The 17,493-nt window shown below is 46.4% G+C and overlaps 1 protein-coding gene across 4 annotated transcripts in view; it reads left to right on the top strand.

Moving 5' to 3' along the window:
* Positions 1–17,493, top strand: part of LOC141080476 (nuclear envelope pore membrane protein POM 121C-like) — a 40,608-nt gene that overhangs the window by 10,238 nt on the left and 12,877 nt on the right. For 2 of the 4 annotated variants that reach the window (XM_073565722.1, XM_073565723.1), the window contains exons 2-11: positions 6,664–6,828; positions 7,986–8,063; positions 8,268–8,433; positions 8,525–8,616; positions 11,077–11,242; positions 11,334–11,425; positions 12,820–12,887; positions 13,331–13,449; positions 13,530–13,632; positions 13,704–13,871. In XM_073565722.1, coding sequence (XP_073421823.1) covers positions 6,812–6,828; positions 7,986–8,063; positions 8,268–8,433; positions 8,525–8,616; positions 11,077–11,242; positions 11,334–11,425; positions 12,820–12,887; positions 13,331–13,449; positions 13,530–13,632; positions 13,704–13,871 — 1,069 coding nt within the window. In that variant the 5' untranslated portion in view covers positions 6,664–6,811. The remainder of the gene's footprint in view (positions 1–6,663; positions 6,829–7,985; positions 8,064–8,267; positions 8,434–8,524; positions 8,617–11,076; positions 11,243–11,333; positions 11,426–12,819; positions 12,888–13,330; positions 13,450–13,529; positions 13,633–13,703; positions 13,872–17,493) is intronic. The other 2 variants (XM_073565724.1, XM_073565725.1) reach the window with 2 other exon arrangements.

Below are 17,493 nucleotides of genomic sequence, written 5' to 3'. Positions count from 1 at the left end.
AGAGGACCTCCGCCCCAGTTCACCCACCAGGGAACGCCTTAGCGACATGCAGGATTCGGAAGGCATCTGTGACTCCGACTCAGACAACGAAATGGAGAGGTCTTTGGTACCTTGTCCCCCTAGCAATACAGCGCTAGTTGAGGACATAATCTCTTCCATCCATCGGGTGCTGGATATTTCTGATCCAACCCCGGAAGCCCCAGAACACAAGATTTGCTGTGAAAGTGTTCTGAAACCACCAAAGGTCTTCTCTAATCACCCGGAATTTCAGGTGATACTTACTAAGCAGTTTGCGCAGCCTGAGAAGAAATTTGCCAATCGTAAATATTTGGAAGCAAGGTACCCCTTCCCACAGAAGGACACCAAGGAGTGGACAGATCCACCCGAAGTGGACCCCCCAGTCTCTAGGCTAGCAGCACAGACCCTCCTCTCACTGCCAGATAGCTCAACCCTCAGGGACACAGCAGACCGGCAGGTAGAACGCATGGCTCGTTCAATCTTCGAAGCGGCAGGGGCCTCTCTGGCTCCCGCTTTCGCTTCAGTCTGGGCGGCCAAAGCCATTCTGGCTTGGGCCATAAAACTGCAGGCTGGCCTCCAAGCCACAAATCCTGAGCTGTCGGACCAGGCGGTTCAAATAGCGGTGGTAGCAGATTACATGCTTCATGCAGCTCTGAATTCCGCAAGAGGTGTAGCGGGTATATCATCAAACGCCATCACGATCCGGCGTATCCTTTGGTTGCGGGAATGGAAGGCGGACTCGGCCTCAAAGAAGTCCCTCACACATCTCCCGTACCTCAGTGGGCGGCTTTTCGGTGAAAAGTTGGACACCATGATATCCAATGCCACTGGGGGTAAGAGTACCTCTCTCCCACAACTAAAACCCAAACGCACGTTCAAAAGGCGTAACCAAACTCTATTCCGATCCTTTCAGAATTCTTCAGGCTAGTCCGTCTCGCGCCCAGCACAAAATCGTAACCGCTCTCCACGCAGAGACAACCCACGGGCGGCGCAGAGGCTGGACAGGACCTGGCAGTCGAAAACAGGCCAGGCAAAGCCCAAAGGAGGAAAACCTCAGACTTTCTCCTCATCATGACTCACAAACTCCGGAAGACACCCCACCCGTAGGCGGATGACTGCTACTCTTTTAGCAAGTCTGGCTGCCGATTACAGAAGACAGGTGGGTCAAGGAAATAGTGTCTTCCGGATACAAGATCGAGTTCACTTCCAGCCCACCGCACCGGTTCTTCCTCTCTATTCCCCCAAAACCGCCAGACAAGGCTCGTGCCTTCCATCAAGCCGTTTCCTCCCTCCTTCAGACAGGGTCATAGTACCGGTTCCCGCAGATGAGCGCTTCCGAGGGTTCTACTCCAATCTGTTCGTAGTCCGAAAGAAGGGAGGCAGCGTCCGGCCCATACTAGACCTCAAACAACTCAACAAGTATGTTCGGGTTCGTCATTTTCGCATGGAGTCCCTTCGGTCAATCATTGCGTCCATGGAGCAAGGACAATATCTCGCCTCCATAGACATACAAGACGCATACCTACATATACCGATTGCTACCGCCCATCAGCGATTTCTCAGATTCGCAATCAACCAGGACCACTACCAGTTCGTGGCTCTCCCGTTCTGACTCGCCACGGCTCCCAGAACGTTTACCAAGATCATGGCAGCCACCATGGACGTTCTACACTCCAGAGGCATCGTAGTCGTTCCATACCTGGACGACCTTCTTATCAAGGCTTCCACCTTCAAGGATTGCGAGGTCAGCGTCTCAATCACTATCGACACTCTGAGTCACCTGGGCTGGTTAGTCAATTTACAAAAGTCGTCAACTACCCCGAGTCAGTCTCTGATCTTCCTGGGAATGTTATTCGACACCTCCAGAGGTCTAGTGCTCCTTCCCAGGGACAAGGCACTGGCTCTCCGTCTAGGAGTCCGCATACTCCTCCACAATTCCCTCCCGATCTCTCCGGTTTGCCAAGAGAGTACTCGGCAGGATGGCAGCAGCAATGGAGGCGGTACCATTTGGCCAGTTTCACCTCAGGCCTCTTCAACTAGCCATCCTCAAGTCCTGGGAATCCTTTCTCCCTGGACATGGAGTTCCGGCTAACATCGAAAACCAGGAGGTCCCTGCACTGGTGGCTCAAGCCAACCTCGCTTGCAAGGGGAAAATACTCTCAGGTCAATGGAAGGTTCTGACCACAGATGCAAGCCTGACAGGTTGGGGTGCGGTGCACCTACATCACAGGGCACAAGGCAAGTGGTCACCAGTGGAAGCGACCATGCCCAACAACATCCTGGAGATTCGGGCCATCTTCCTCGCATTGAGAGCCTTTCATCACTTGCTGGCAGCCTCTCATATCAGAATACAGTCGGACAATGCCACAGCGGTGGCATATGTGAATCACCAAGGCGGGACCCGCAGTACCCAGGCGATGAGAGAAGTGGCACATATCCTCCACTGGGCAGAAGACACGAGGTCGGTACTCTCTGCGGTCCACATTCCGGGTGTGGACAACTGGGAAGCCGACTTCCTCAGCAGACAAGGAATGGACTCGGGGGAGTGGTCTCTCCATCCCGAAATTTTTCACCAGATCTGCCATCCCGGACGTGGACCTCATGGCATCCCATCTCAATGCCAAGGTCTCCAATTTCATGGCCAGGACACACGATCCGCGGTCGCTCGGAGCAGATGCCCTGGTTCAGGACTGGACCCAGTTCCAGCTTCTGTACATTTTTCCACCCCTCCCCCTGATCTCCAGAGTTGTGAGAAAGATCAAACAAGAGGGAGTTCCAACCATCCTGATCGTGCCAGACTGGCCCAGACGCAGATGGTATGCCGACATCGTACAACTTACAGCAGATGCCCCCTGGCGTCTCCCCGACCGTCCCGACCTTCTGTCACAAGGCCCGTTCTACCATCAGAACTCAGGGGCTCTCAATTTGACGGCATGGCCATTGAGACCTGGGTTCTAACCCAGGCAGGGTTTTCACCGGATGTCATTAGAACCATGATCAGGGCACGGAAGCCAGCTTCCGCCAAGATTACCGTACCTGGAGAGCTTTCTTTACCTGGTGCGAATCTCGTGGACAGAACCCACTCCCCTACTCCCTCCCAAAGGTACTCGGTTTCCTTCAATCGGGCCTGGATGCCATGCTATCCCTGGGCTCGCTTAAGAGCCAGGTGTCAGCGCTCTCAGTGCTCTTTCAGAGACACATTGCTAACAAGCCGCAAGTGAGGACTTTTCTCCAGGGGGTTTCCCAATTGGTTCCCCCCTACAGACGTCCACTGGAGACATGGGACCTCAACCTGGTTCTGACAGCATTGCAGGCACCACCTTTCGAACCCCTTAAGGAAGTCTCACTCCGCCTTCTATCACAGGTGGTTTTTCTGGTGGCAATCACCTCGCTACGCAGGGTGTCTGAACTTTCAGCACTCTCTTGCAGACGACCTTTCCTGGCTTTTCACCAGGACAAGGTGGTTCTCCGTACAGTCCCATCTTTCCTTCCGAAGGTTGTGTCCAGCTTCCACCTCAATGAGGAAATTTCACTGCCATCTCTTTGCCCGGTTCCAGTTCAGAGTGGAGAAGGCTCTGCATACGCTTGACCTCGTCAGGGCATTGCGTATATACGTGTCTAGGACTGCCCCCTTCCGGAAGTCTCTTCCGGAAGTCGTTCACAAGGGTCTGCCGGCTTCCAAAGCTACCCTTGCCAGGTGGATCAAGTCCACCAAACAAGAGGCTTACCGCCTTAACAATTCTCCTCTTCCGGCCGGTATCACGGCACACTCTACGCGGGCGGTAGGGGCCTCCTGGGCCATTCGGCACAAGGCTTCGGCACAACTGTGTAAGGCGGCCACTTGGACTAGCCTACACACGTTTACGAAACACTACAAAGTTCATACCCAGTCCTCAGTGGACGCGAGCCTGGGTAGACTGGTTCTGCAGGCGGCAGTGCCCCAAGTTTAGGGACCTGTCAGCACAATATTAGTCCTTTGCTTCCCACCCAGGGACTGCTTTGGGACGTCCCATGGTTCTGTGTCCCCCAATGACAGTCATTCCAAGGCCTAGTGTAATAACTCTAGTTTTACCAAATAGAATCTGGTTTCATGAAAAACTGTTGAAACTTGTCTAAAAAATAAGTTTCTTTCTAGTTTCACCACTTTGTTTTTTGTGAAACAAGATGCTAGTTGTTAAAAATCGAGTTATTACAGTAGGCCTTGGTATGACTATACTAGGCCGTGGTATTTCACATATTACTATACTACTAGCCCCAAGGCCTACTATACTCATATTTGAAATACCACGGCCTAGTATAGTCATTCCAAGGCCTAGTGTAATAACTTGTAATGGAGCAGATTACATGAGCAGATTACATTCATCCACTCAATGCTGACTTGTATTCCCCATGGACTTTCATTGGGGTTGGGTTTTGAGGGTTGTGTTTTGAGAAAATCACATACTTTGTTTTAAACTAGTTGCACAATTTTCTCTTAAATGGTTTCCTGATTCATGGCCTGCAGCTTTGCTCATTCCAATATATTTCACGCAGACTAGCAATGCTGCATTTTAACTCGTATGTGTATTTACCTGCCCAGGTGTGTGAACATAACAAAATTCAGTTATACATGGGAAGTTTTTTAATTAATTGGAGTTTAAAAAATATAGTGCACTCAGTAATGGTATCAAATAAGGATTTTTATTACCATAAACAACAACATTACACCATTTCATCTTGCCAGTGCACCCGTCCTACATCAGAAATAAAGTAGGCCGCAAATTTGTCCCTCATTTGGCCAACTTCAACGGATGACCTGAGAGTGTGCTGAGTGAATTCAGGCAATGGGTTAGGAGCATCATCGTCCAGTTCAAAGGTCGGGTGCTCTTTAGCCATCACAAAGTTATGTAGAACCACACAGGCCTTCACCACCTCATCGACTGTTTCAAGTTTAAGATTAATGGCCGTGCCCAGAATTCGCCATCTGGAAACAAGAATCCCAAAAGCACACTCGACAGTTCTTCTGGCCCTGGTCAGCCTGTAATTAAAAATTTTTTTGGTGTGGTCCAAGTCCCGGCTGGAGTAGGGTTTCAGTAAGTTTCCGCACATTTGAAAAGCCTCATCGCCAACCATTACAAAGGGCAGTGGCGGAGCTTCGGTGTGAGGAAGAGGCCGTGGCATAGGGAAATTAAATTGGTTGCCATACAACCTCCGGCCCATGTCTGAGTTTTTAAAAGCCTGCGAGTCATTACCACGGCCAAATGCTCCAATGTCCACTGCTACAAACATACATCCGGCATCCGCAATTGCAATGAGTACTATTGAAAAGTACTTTTTGTAATTATAGTACTCAGATCCCGTTCTTTGGGGTTTGATGATCCGTATGTGTTTCCCATCAACAGCTCCCAAACAGTTGGGAAAATTGCATACTGTCCAGAATTTGTCAGCAATTTCCATCCACTTTTCAGCGGTGGGTAGGGGCATAAATTCTGGGCAAAGAACATTCCAGAGAGCCCGGCAGGTGTCAGCAACAATTCCAGACAAGGTAGAGATTCCAATACGGTACTGGAAGTGTAGTGAGGATAGGGTTTCTCCAGTCGCCAGGAATCTGTGAACAGACAAAGAAGTAAAATTAATATTTATGTATATTATTTTTAAAAACTATAAAAAAAAATATTAGTACATTCACGAAAACTAATTACCCAAGGTTTTGAATACTAAATTTACAAAAAAAAACATCAGACCACACCCCTTTGTTTTTAAAACATACCGTAATGTCACCAGTAGCCGTTCCTCAGGAGGAATCGCACGACGGAGCTGTGTGTCCTGTCTCCGGATGGATTGTTGGACACGAGCAAGCAAATCCATGAAACTTTCGTGGGACATCCGGATATAATCAGTAAATTTCTCCGGGTTTGCACGTAGCTCGCTGTAGAGGGTGTGGTATGCCCCACGGCTCTCCCGGAGTTCAACAATCGGATGTATCCACATACGCCGCCGTCTTCGCTGCCTCTCTCTCTTCCTTTGTTCATGGCAAGCAACCGCATACGCCTGAGCCATCGCGATGTCCAAATCCAAGTTGAAGTGAAAACTCTTCCAGCGCAGATCCATGGTCACGAGAAGAATCAAGCAAATGTGAAGAATACTGTAGACAGGGTCTATATATATTAACATACCACACCCACAATGAAGTCCCATTGGTCTTGTGTGTTGTTGAATGGTTGTTTTTTCTTTTTTGTGGGGTTTTTCAAAAATCTGTAAAAAAACGCAAACGCACAAAAAACGCATACAAACGCGCAAAAACGCTGCGTTTTTTTCCTGCATGCGCATTAAAATGCTGGAAAAAAACGCAGCGTTTGTATGCGTTTTTTTAATGCGTTTTTTTGCGGGAAAAACGCGCTGCAAAAAAAAGCAAGTGTGAAACTAGCCTAAGAGAGAGATTTTACGGTGAGTACACAAAAATCTCCTTTTTTCTCAGTCTTTAGTTGCACTGAGTGTTGCATTGAATGTATGCCATCAGGAAACATAAGATATCTTTGTACTGCATTCTTAGTGGAGGAATAAATACAAGATATAGGCTTCTATTGGATTCTATTCAGATCTAATCTATGCTGTCTGTTGTAACACTTCTTGGATAGTAAAGAATTTTTTTTCTTCCCTTCAAAGGCTGAACAGTCTGTTATCTACTAGCTTGACCTCCCCTTCGGTTACATGTCCACCTCCAGACCCTTGTGCAAAGGAGACTGTGCTCAATGCCATCCGAGAGCGCAGAAAGAGATTTAACAAAGATGAAGAAAACCGTGAAAGTGGATAGATGGAGAACAAAAGTCGGTAAGAATTCAGAGTGCTGACTATGGCAGGAGGCTAAGCCACCTCAACTTTACGTTGACCTTGTAAGCTAGGCAATGTGGGAGACTCAAATAGAGAAGTACTAATGAAGGACTGCAGAGTATTCTTTTTTTTTTTTTTTTTTTTAATTTGTTTATTAAACTACAGGCAGTTTTACAACACACACATATAGTACAAGGTGTTAAGCTTGATACAAAACATACATATGTCCAGACAGCATGAAGACGCGTGGCAAAATATGTACATCAACTGTGTGTAAATAAAGCAAACATAATATCAATTGAATCACAGTAGTGTTGTGTTATTGTACCAGTAATAAAACCTGCCTAGCTTCTAAACCCTACCTACATCTACCAAAACATAAACTATTCCGCAGCCTACTTCTATATAATAAGCAGTTTACTGTGCGACATCTCCGCTCTGCAAAGTGAGGTGAGCGGAGTTCCACCTCTCCCAAATCTTTTTAAATTTACCCGGGCATCCTCTATTCTGATACAGCGTACGTTCATATGGGATAATTGAATTTACCAGAGTGATCCAGGACCCAAGAGAAGGAGGCGAATTTCCCATCCACCGTAATGCTAGTACCTTCCGTGCCATGAACAGCGTCTCCCGTAGAAAAATCCCAACATAATGACCCATGCTTCCTCATCCCACACTCCAAACAGACAGATCAGTGGTTCAAGTGGAACAGGGGTTTGTACCAAGGATGTTAATAATAACGTCACCTCCCTCCAGTATTGCACAACAACAGGACAACACCAGATCATATGAATAAAGTCCGCATCTATTGAATGACATCTCAAACATTCCGATGACGAGTATCGGCCCATCTTAGAGTCGAGCCGGGGTCAAATATGACTGATTAATAATATATAACTGTATCATCCTGTTATTGGCAGATGGAGATACCCATATTGGCGACTCCAGGATTTCTTCCCATTCCTCACCCTGTACATCCGGGATGAGCCTCTCCCATTTCTTCTTTCATATATGTATATAGAGAGGAGCGTATTCTTTTTAGTGGTGAAAATTCTTAACTTTCTAAGTGGAGCTGTACTGATTAGTCCAGAGCTCAGTTAGCTCTGCTGTACATCTGTATCTGACAGTAACTTTTCTTGCCCCTCACCTTCCGCTAGGAGGCAGGTTAGCAATGGAATTGGGGAGTCTTCAGCTGAATCTCCAGTGGTAAATGGTTCCTTGACTTCTGGTTCCAAGTAAGTAATGTCAGTTTCATTAGCCCATGTGTTTTTTTTTTTCTTTTTTTGTTTTCCTTGACACTGTAGCACATTTGGGGGGTCCTAATTCATTCTTTAAAGCCTTTACTGCTCCAACAGCTTTATTGGTATTTATTTTTTGGGCCTGACTATTCATTGTCATTTTTCTAACTTTTGCCTGTACCCACACACTTGTTTCTTTAGGTCAGACACCCTGAAAAGGGCTCTAAATACACTTGATGAGACGAGCAACAAATGCTCCCGTACCTCCTCAAATGGCTCACTGAGTAGCTGCACAATAAATGGATTTACAATGTCCTCTCATAATGCAATCACCAGCTCTTTGAGTTCCAGCAGAGTACTCCTGCAGGTATTGTATGGGTGATAGATATATTATATGGCTCCATACCAGTGACCAATAATAACATTGTATTGATATGCAATTGTTTCACCTCCTTTAGAAAAGTAAAAGAAACTACCAGAATACATCTGTAATTTCAAGCCCATCCTCATCTCGGAGCCAAATGCCAGACGTGTTCTCCAAAAAGGCCAGGTAACGACTAATATATGCAGAAGGCTTTAGCCAGAATGTGTTATAAAAGGGGTTGGGAGGGGGGAGTATTACAATATATGTATATATATTTATATTATTTTCAACTTTGAAACACTCAGGGAAGCTGTTGCTGTCATTTGCCATGAAAACCTAGTGTAGTGCTAGTTCACTTTACAACTGCAATACATGTAGGGGAGATAAGCTTGTACAGTCATGGCCAAAAGTTTTGAGAATGACACAAATATTATATTTTCACATGATCTGCTGCCCTCTGGTTTTTATGTGTGTTTGTCAGATGTTTTTATCACATACAGAAATATAATTGCAATCATATTATGAGTAGCAAAAGGTTATATTGACAGTTAGAATTAGTTAATGCAGCAAGTCAATATTTGCAGTGTTGACCCTTCTTCTTCAGGACCTCAGCAATTCTCCCTGGCATGCTCTCAATCAACTTCTGGATCAAATCCTGACTGATAGCAGTCCATTCTTGCAAAATCAATGCTTTTATTTTGTCTGAATTTGAAGGTTTTTGTTTGTCCACCCGTCTCTTGATGATTGACCACAAGTTCTCAATGGGATTAAGATCTGGGAAGTTTCCAGGCCATGGTCCCAAAATCTCTGTTTTGTTCCCTGAGCCATTTAGTTATCACCTTTGCTTTATGGCAAGGTACTCCATCATGTTGAAAAAGGCATTGTTGATCGCCAAACTGCTCTTGGACGGTTGGGAGAAGTTGCTCTTGGAGGACATTCTGGTACCATTCTTTATTCATGGCTGTGTTTTTAGGCAAGACTGAGAGAGAGCCCATTCCCTTGGCTGAGAAGCAACCCCACACATGAATGGTTTCAGGATGCTTGACAGTTGGCATGAGACAAGACTGGTGGTAGCGCTCACCTGGTCTTCTCCGAATAAGCCGTTTTCCAGATGTCCCAAACAATCGAAAAGGGGATTCATCAGAGAAAATGACTTTACCCCAGTCCTCAGCAGTCCACTCCCTGTACCTCTTGCAGAATATCAGTCTGTCCATGATGTTTTTCCTGGAGAGAAGTGGCTTCTTTGCTGCCCTTGAGACCAGGCCTTGCTCCAAGAGTCTCCGCCTCACAGCACGTGCAGATGCACTCATACCTGCCTGCTGCCATTCCTGAGCAAGCTCTGCACTGCTGGTAGCCCGATCCCGCAGCTGAAACACTTTTAAGAGACGGTCCTGGCGCTTGCTGGTCTTTCTTGGGCGCCCTGGAACCTTTTTGGCAACAAGGGAACCTCTCTCCTTGAAGTTCTTGATGATGCGATAGATTGTTGACTGAGGTGCAATCTTTCTAGCTGCGATACTCTTCCCTGTTAGGCCATTTTTGTGCAGTGCAATGATGACTGCACGTGTTTCTTTAGAGATAACCATGGTTAACAGAAGAACAATGATGCCAAGCAGCAACCTCCTTTTAAAGTGTCCAGTGGTGTCATTCTTACTTAATCATGACAGATTGATCTCCAGCCCTGTCCTCATCAACACCCACACCTGTGTTAATGGAGCAATCACTGAAACGATGTTAGCTGGTCCTTTTAAGGCAGGGCTGCAATGATGTTGAAATGTGTTTTACGGGATAAAGTTCATTTTCTAGCCAAATATTGACTTTGCAAGTAATTGCTGTTGAGCTGATCACTCTTTATAACATTCTGGAGTATATGCAAATTGCCATTAGAAAAAATGAAGAAGTAGACTTTGTAAAAATTAATATTTGTGTCATTCTCAAAACTTTTGGCCATGACTGTATATGTCTCACTCCTCCCCATCTGGGTGTTTGCAAAAACATAGGGAGAATGAAGTTTGGGACGGCAGTGCAATTTTTGTTTGTGAATGGCAAAGTGAACAGTGTCATAGAAAATGGCAGGCAGCCACAATTCTTTAGGTTGGCGCTGCTTACTGCTCTCTACAGAGATCTCAACAGCAGTGATATCATTGTGACTGATGTGCTCAGATCACAGTTCAGAAGTCCGTATCATACTTAAAACCGTAAAAGTGGATAGATGGAGAACAAAAGTCGGTAAGAATTCAGAGTGCTGACTATGGCAGGAGGCTTAGCCACCTCAACTTTGCGTTGACCTTGTAAGCTAGGCAATGTGGGAGACTCAAATAGAGAAGTACTAATGATGGACTGCAGCATATTCGTTTTAGTGGTGAAAATTCTTGACTTTCTAAGTGGAGCTGTACTGATTAGTCCAGAGCTCAGTTAGCTCGACTTTACATCTATATCTGACAGTAACTTTTCTTAATGTCAGTTTCATTAGCCCATGTGTTTTTTCTTTTTTTGTTTTCCTTGACACTGTAGCACATTTGGGGGGTCCTAATTCATTCTTTAAAGCCTTTACTGCTCCAACAGCTTTATTGGTATTTATTTTTTGGGCCTGACTATACATTGTCATTTTTCTAACTTTTGCCTGTACCCACACACTTGTTTCTTTAGGTCAGACACCCTGAAAAGGGCTCTAAATACACTTGATGAGACGAGTAACAAATGCTCCCGTACCTCCTCAAATGGCTCACTGAGTAGCTGCACAATAAATGGATTTACAATGTCCTCTCATAATGCAATCACCAGCTCTTTGAGTTCCAGCAGAGTACTCCTACAGGTATTGTATGAGTGATAGATATATTGTATGGCTCCATACCATTGACCAATAATAACATTGTATTGATATGCAATTGTTTTACCTCCTTTAGAAAAGTAAAAGAAACTACCAGAATACATCTGTAATTTCAAGCCCATCATCATCTCGGAGCCAAATGCCAGACGTGTCCTCCAAAAAGGCCAGGTAACGACTAATATATGCAGAAGGCTTTAGCCAGAATGTGTTATAAAAGGGGTAGGTGGGAGGGGGGAGTATTACAATATATGTATATATATTTATATATATTTATATTATTTTCAACTTTGAAACACTCAGGGAAGCTGTTGCTGTCATTTGCCATGAAAACCTAGTGTAGTGCTAGTTCACTTTACAACTGCAATACATGTAGGGCAGATAGGATTGTATATGTCTCACTCCTCCCCATCTGGGCGTTTGCAAAAAGATAGGGAGAATGAAGTTTGGGACGGCAGTGCAATTTTTGTTTGTGAATGGCAAAGTGAACAGTGTCATAGAAAATGGCAGGCAGCCACAATTCTTTAGGTTGGCGCTGCTTACTGCTCTCTACAGAGATCTGAACAGCAGTGATATCATTGTGACTGATGCGCTCAGATCACAGTTCAGCAGTCCGTATCATACATAAGGGTAGATACATATGACTACCCTGCTCAGATTCTCTGCTATTACAGATGACTGACGAAAATTGTATCCCAGGCTACATATAATAGTGCCTGGCTCAACCTTCAGCTGTGAACTGGTCATGTTTAAGGTCATGCCCAGTTCATACCTGATAAAGTCACAGTATAGGTGATGGGGTTGGGTGTCGACTGCAATCTACTATGCCTTGTGGCTTCAGTATATGCAATGTGTAAAGGGCCCGTTACACATAGCGATATCGCTAACAATATCGCTATAACGTCACTGGTTTTGTGACGCAGCAGCGATATTGCTAGCGATATCGCTATGTGTGATACTAACCTCCGACCGGCTCCCCCACTGATTATCGCTGATCGCGTGAGAACGTCCTGGGCCGTTTCTCGTCGGCCGCTTCCTGTGGCGCCGACGAGCGACGCGTGGAGGCGGGCGGACTTCTTCATCGCCGCATCTGACAGGTAAGCAGCGTCCGCCGACCGCTGCTGTGTCGCTGGTGAGATCTGCCTGTTCGGCAGCTCACTACCGACCACTTAGCGATGCACCAGCGATCCTGACCGGGTCGTATCGTGGTCGGGATCGCTGGGGCATCGCTAAGTGTAACGGTACCCTAAGTGTTTGACTCTTATGCCAACAAATAGAAAAAAACTCAGTTACTTCAAAAAATAAAAATTGGCACTTCTCTTGTGTAAAAAAAAAAAAAAAAATTGCATCGGGAAGTTCATTGTCGAATATCTAAGACTCACGCAGTTCCTAACACGGCCACGTCTGGGAAGGTCTACGGGACTTGGGGTGTGTGTTTTTCGTATGGCCCAAGTTAGAATCTTTCAAACTTTTACTGATGTCAAAGATCAGAGCTACAGGTCTTCTCACCAGCTCAGTTCTGAAATTCTGTAGTAGTTGTCATTTGATTTCCTTATTTCTTGTAGGGACGACACGCATGAAACGGGCCTCTCTACCCCAGTGAAATCAGGCAGTGGGAATCAGTTGGAGGACTGTAAGTTACACTGCTGCTGTCAACTTTGTAAAACGTAATATGAAGTGTATGTTTTGGTGCTTGCGTATATTATGCTAGCCATTGCAAAAGTTTGCGGAAGTGTATTTTGGTGGCATCAGACCAGTAGACTTCGTAGCTGACCAGAATGGGGTGCTGCTTGCTTCCGACATATTATTCCTCATTTTCTCCTGAAATATATAGATGCTGCAATCAGAGGCTTTTCACTTTCCGCATTGAAGTAAACCTGCATGCTCGTCCATGCCAATGCCACAGTTATAAGCAAGTGTCCGCTTTAATAACTGACTTTTCCTCCTGTTCTCAAACGTTTGTGTGCTTTCAAAAACAATATGAAGGAAAAGTGTAGCAGATGCCCATGGCAACTAATTACATCTATCATAAGTTGACTTTCCTTTTTTATTTTTTGTTTAATTTTTCTCCCTTAGTTAACACCACTTTGTCCTCCAAGTCTTCTGATTTTAAATCATCTGATAATAGAAGTAGTGGGTCACGTAGGAAGAAGGTTTTGTTGGTGTGTTTAGGGCGTGATGATCATTACCCACTGGTAAATACTTGTATCTGTTCTTACCCATTGACCCTTTTTCCTCCTTCATGAGGTGTTCATAAGTGTTCTTCTCCCCGTAGCCCCCACCACCTATTCCTGGATATAATGTTACATCTAAGGATCTGGATAATGAGAAAAAGGCATTTTTACAGAGGCTTAACAAGGCACTGGAAGAACCTGCTGGTGAGTATTTTGGTTACTAGATGGTGAATTGGTGAAACCTTGTCCAAATTACACGGATTTATTTTTTACAGATCTTATCCCTGTCACCTCTACTCCACCAATGACCACTGCGATTACTGCATCACCTCTCTTTATTTTAGCTAATACCACATCTGCTCTGACATCACAGTCCTCTACAGCAAGCAGTAACCCCTTACTACAGAGCCTAGCAAAAATGCAAAGCAAGGATTGTTCACAAGGTGAGGATGCTGATGATACCTCTCTAAGCTCTCCGTCCCCCTGCCCAGAGGGAGGAACAATCGAGCATCCCCCCTTCAAGAACTCCTCCAGCTCTGCTACATCAGCCCAGGAGGATGAGAAGAACGGACATCGGCGCTGACATGAGCACTGGAGTGGAGGTATGGGGTCGGGTCCTGCCCCCAGGAGAAGCTCTCCATGGCGGCCCCCCCCCACGCTCAGCGTTTTCAGAGGGCCCCAGAAATTTAGTGCCCGGCTTTTCCCGGCCTGCTAGGCCGCAATTTCAATAACGCCGCCCACTAGCGCCGCTCCGCCCCCGACGCCTACCGCGTCACAAAACCATTTTTTTTTTTTTTTTTTAGGGACCACCTCACATTTGAAGTCATTTTGAGGGGTCTATATGGCAGAAAATACCCAAAAGTGACACCATTCTAAAAACTGCACCCCTCAAGGTACTCAAAACCACATTCAAGAAGTTTATTAACCCTTCAGGTGCTTCACAGGAACTAAAGCAACATGGAAGAAAAAAGTTTGTTTTATCATCAATATTTTAATTTTCACATGGGTAACAGGATAAAATGGATCCGAAAATTTGTTGGGGAATTTCTCCTGAGTACACCGATACCTCATATGTGGTCATAAACCACTGTTTGGGTGCACAGCAGGGCTCAGAAGGGAAGGAGCGCCATTTGACTTTTTGAATGGAAAATATGCTGTAATATTTAGCGGTTGCCATGTTGCGTTTGAAGAGTCCCTGTGTGCCGAAACATTGGAGCACCCCCACAAGTGACCCCATTTTGGAAACTAGACCCCCCAAGGAACTTATCTAGATGCATAACAGTGAGCACTCCGAACCCCCAGGTGCTTCACAAATTGAGCCATAAATATGAAAAAGTACTTTTTTTTTTCACAAAAATTTTCGTTTAGCCTCATTTTTTTTCGTTTTTTATGGGCAACAGGATAAAATGGATCCTAAAATTTGTTGGGAAATTTCTCCTGAGTTCACCGATACCTCATATGTGGTCATAAACCACTGTTTGGGTGCACGGCAGGGCACAGAAAGGAAGGAGCGCCATTTGACATTTTGAATGGAAAATTAGCTCCAATCGTTAGCGGACACCATGTCGCTTATGGAAAGTATGTAGTGTATGTCAGGTTGGTGTGTGTGGTGTTGTGTATATCAGCCTAGTGTGAGTGAGTTCTGTCGTGGAATGTCTGGATGTGTTTAGTCCATGGACGTGTGATGAATTCTGAAGCATTCATTCAAGCACAGTCCAGGTTTGTCAGGACACGTTTCACATTGGAAACAAGTCGTTTTTCTTGTCCCCCTTTTATAGCACACCCGGCACCTTTTTCTTGTTATCCCCTCACTGGGAAAATGTTCCCCTGGTACCATACGGGAAACTTGAGTTCCAGAGGTGCTGGGGCGCGCTCCGTCCTCCTCTCCAAAAATCATGGCCTTTATCATCGCCTCCTGGAACTCAAAGAAGGAGTGGTTCTGACCTGCACATCGTGATAGCACGCATGCATTATACAGTGCCATTTGTACGAGGTACACAGCCAGTTTTTTGTACCACACCTTCGCCTTCCGCATGGCACTATAGGCCTGGAGGACTTGATCAGAAAGATCAACTCTCCCCATGTGATGGTTGTACGCCAGGACACAGTCCGGTTAGTTGACCGGTACTGGGGTACCTCGAACGGTGGTGGCCGTGGTGCCGGGACCATGGAGTGTGGTCAAGACAAAGACGTCTCTTTTGTCTTTGAACTTGACCACAAGCATGTTGCCGCTACGTTGGGCTCAGTTCTCACCCTTTCGGAGAGGCTGCTCAATTAGCGGCAAAGGGAGACCCCTCTGGTTTCTGCGCATGGTACCGCAAGTGACGGTAGCTCTGGCAGAGAGGGATTGAAATAGTGTGATGCTTGTTTAAAAGTTATCAACGTACAGATGGTAACCTTTATCAAGCATTGGGTGGACCAAATCCCACACTATTTTCCCACTCACCCCCAAAGCAAGTGGACATTCTGGGGGCTGGATCCTACTGTTCTTTCCTTGGTAAACTCTAAAGCTGAGAGTGTACCCTGAGGTACTCTCACACAGCTTGTAGAGTTTTATCCGGTACCTCGCCCTTTTGCTGGGCAGGTACTGACGGAACTGAAGCCTCCCTTTGTAGTGGACGAGGGATTCATCCACACAAATTTCCCTTTCGGGAATGTACACTTCAGCAAACTTGTTGCTGAAGTGTTCGACGAGCGGACGAATTTTGAACAGTCTATCAAATTTCGGGTCATCGCGGGGAAGGCTTTCAGTGTTGTTCCTGAAATGGAGAAATTTATGAATCGCCTCAAAACGTTTGCGAAACATAACCATGCCAAATACTGAAGCTTGATATAAAATATCGGTACTCCAGTATTGGCGAATTTCTGGTTTCTTCACAATCCCCATGTGAAGGACCAGTCCCCAATATTTAATCATTTCTACAGACAAGTAGAGAATGAAGAAATTGGGTGTTCGGCCAAAAATTGCTGGGCATACAAGTTTGTTTGCTCCACCATGGGACTGACGATTGACTCAGAGAAAAAGACTTTGAAAAAGTCTATTTCTCTGAAGTTGGCAGTCTCAAACTGGATTCCTGACTGGGGAACGAAATTGGGAATCCGTGGAGCAAAATTTTCAGGGATGGGGGTCCAGGAGGGAGCACTAGTGCTAGGTTGGGCGTGACTAGCACTAGGATGGGGGAAACTCACACTTGACTGTGGGACTGCCTCCAAGGTACCCGACTCGTCCTCTCCTTGGCTCCGGACGATTTCTCGTCCTGCGACATCTTGGTGGTGGCAAGTCTATGTCGCTGGAAGAGGAAGAGTGAGAGGTATAGGGAAAGGTGGGGTCCTCCTCACTATCAGTTTCAGAGGCAATAATTTCATATGCCTCCTCAACTGAGTAGACCCTTTGTGACTGGGATGAGCGGGACATTGTGTGTGTGCGTGTGTAAAAAAGCTTTATTATAGTGTGTATGTGCGAGTGTTTGGTGAAAAACTTTCTACTGCAGGACGGGGCAGTGAGGCGCGGGCGAGGGCAGTCAGGCGGGGGCTGTCGGGCGCGGGCAGGAAGGGGCTGAGGAGATGCAGTAGCAGCAGGTGATCAGGGGTGATTGGGGTGCTCACTGGGAGGGGGGGTGATGACCAGGGGAGGATGAAGCTATCAGTTGCGGGGGGGCAGAAGGGGAGCTGAGGACCAGCTACAGATGGAGCCGGCAGCAGCACGTGATCAGGGGGTGATCAGGGGACCATGGGGTGATCAGGGGGAGCAGAGGACCAGCTGTAGATGAAGCCGGCAGCAGATGATCAGGGGGTGATTGGAGTGATCACCAGGGGACGATTGGGCTGTCAGGTTCGGTTGGGGGCAGGAGGGGATCAGAGGACCAGCAGAAAATGTAGATGGCAGCAGTAGGTGATTGGGGGGGCAGGGGGTGATCACAAGGGGAGGAGGAGAGAAAATGGAGCTGTCAGGCGAAGGGGGGGCAGGAGGGGAGCAAATGGAGCCTGCAGGAGGAGGTGAGCAAATGCAGCAGGTGATTAGGGGGGGCAGGGGGGGAGGGAGCGGAGGTCGGGGGCGTGGAGGAC

Source organism: Dendrobates tinctorius, unplaced genomic scaffold (genome assembly GCF_039654945.1).
Source record: "Dendrobates tinctorius isolate UK_male_01 unplaced genomic scaffold, ASM3965494v1 ptg000016l, whole genome shotgun sequence".
Classification (NCBI taxonomy): Eukaryota; Metazoa; Chordata; class Amphibia; order Anura; family Dendrobatidae; genus Dendrobates; species Dendrobates tinctorius.
Note: the sequence above shows the minus strand (reverse complement) of the source record. Positions and strands in the feature narration are given on the sequence as shown.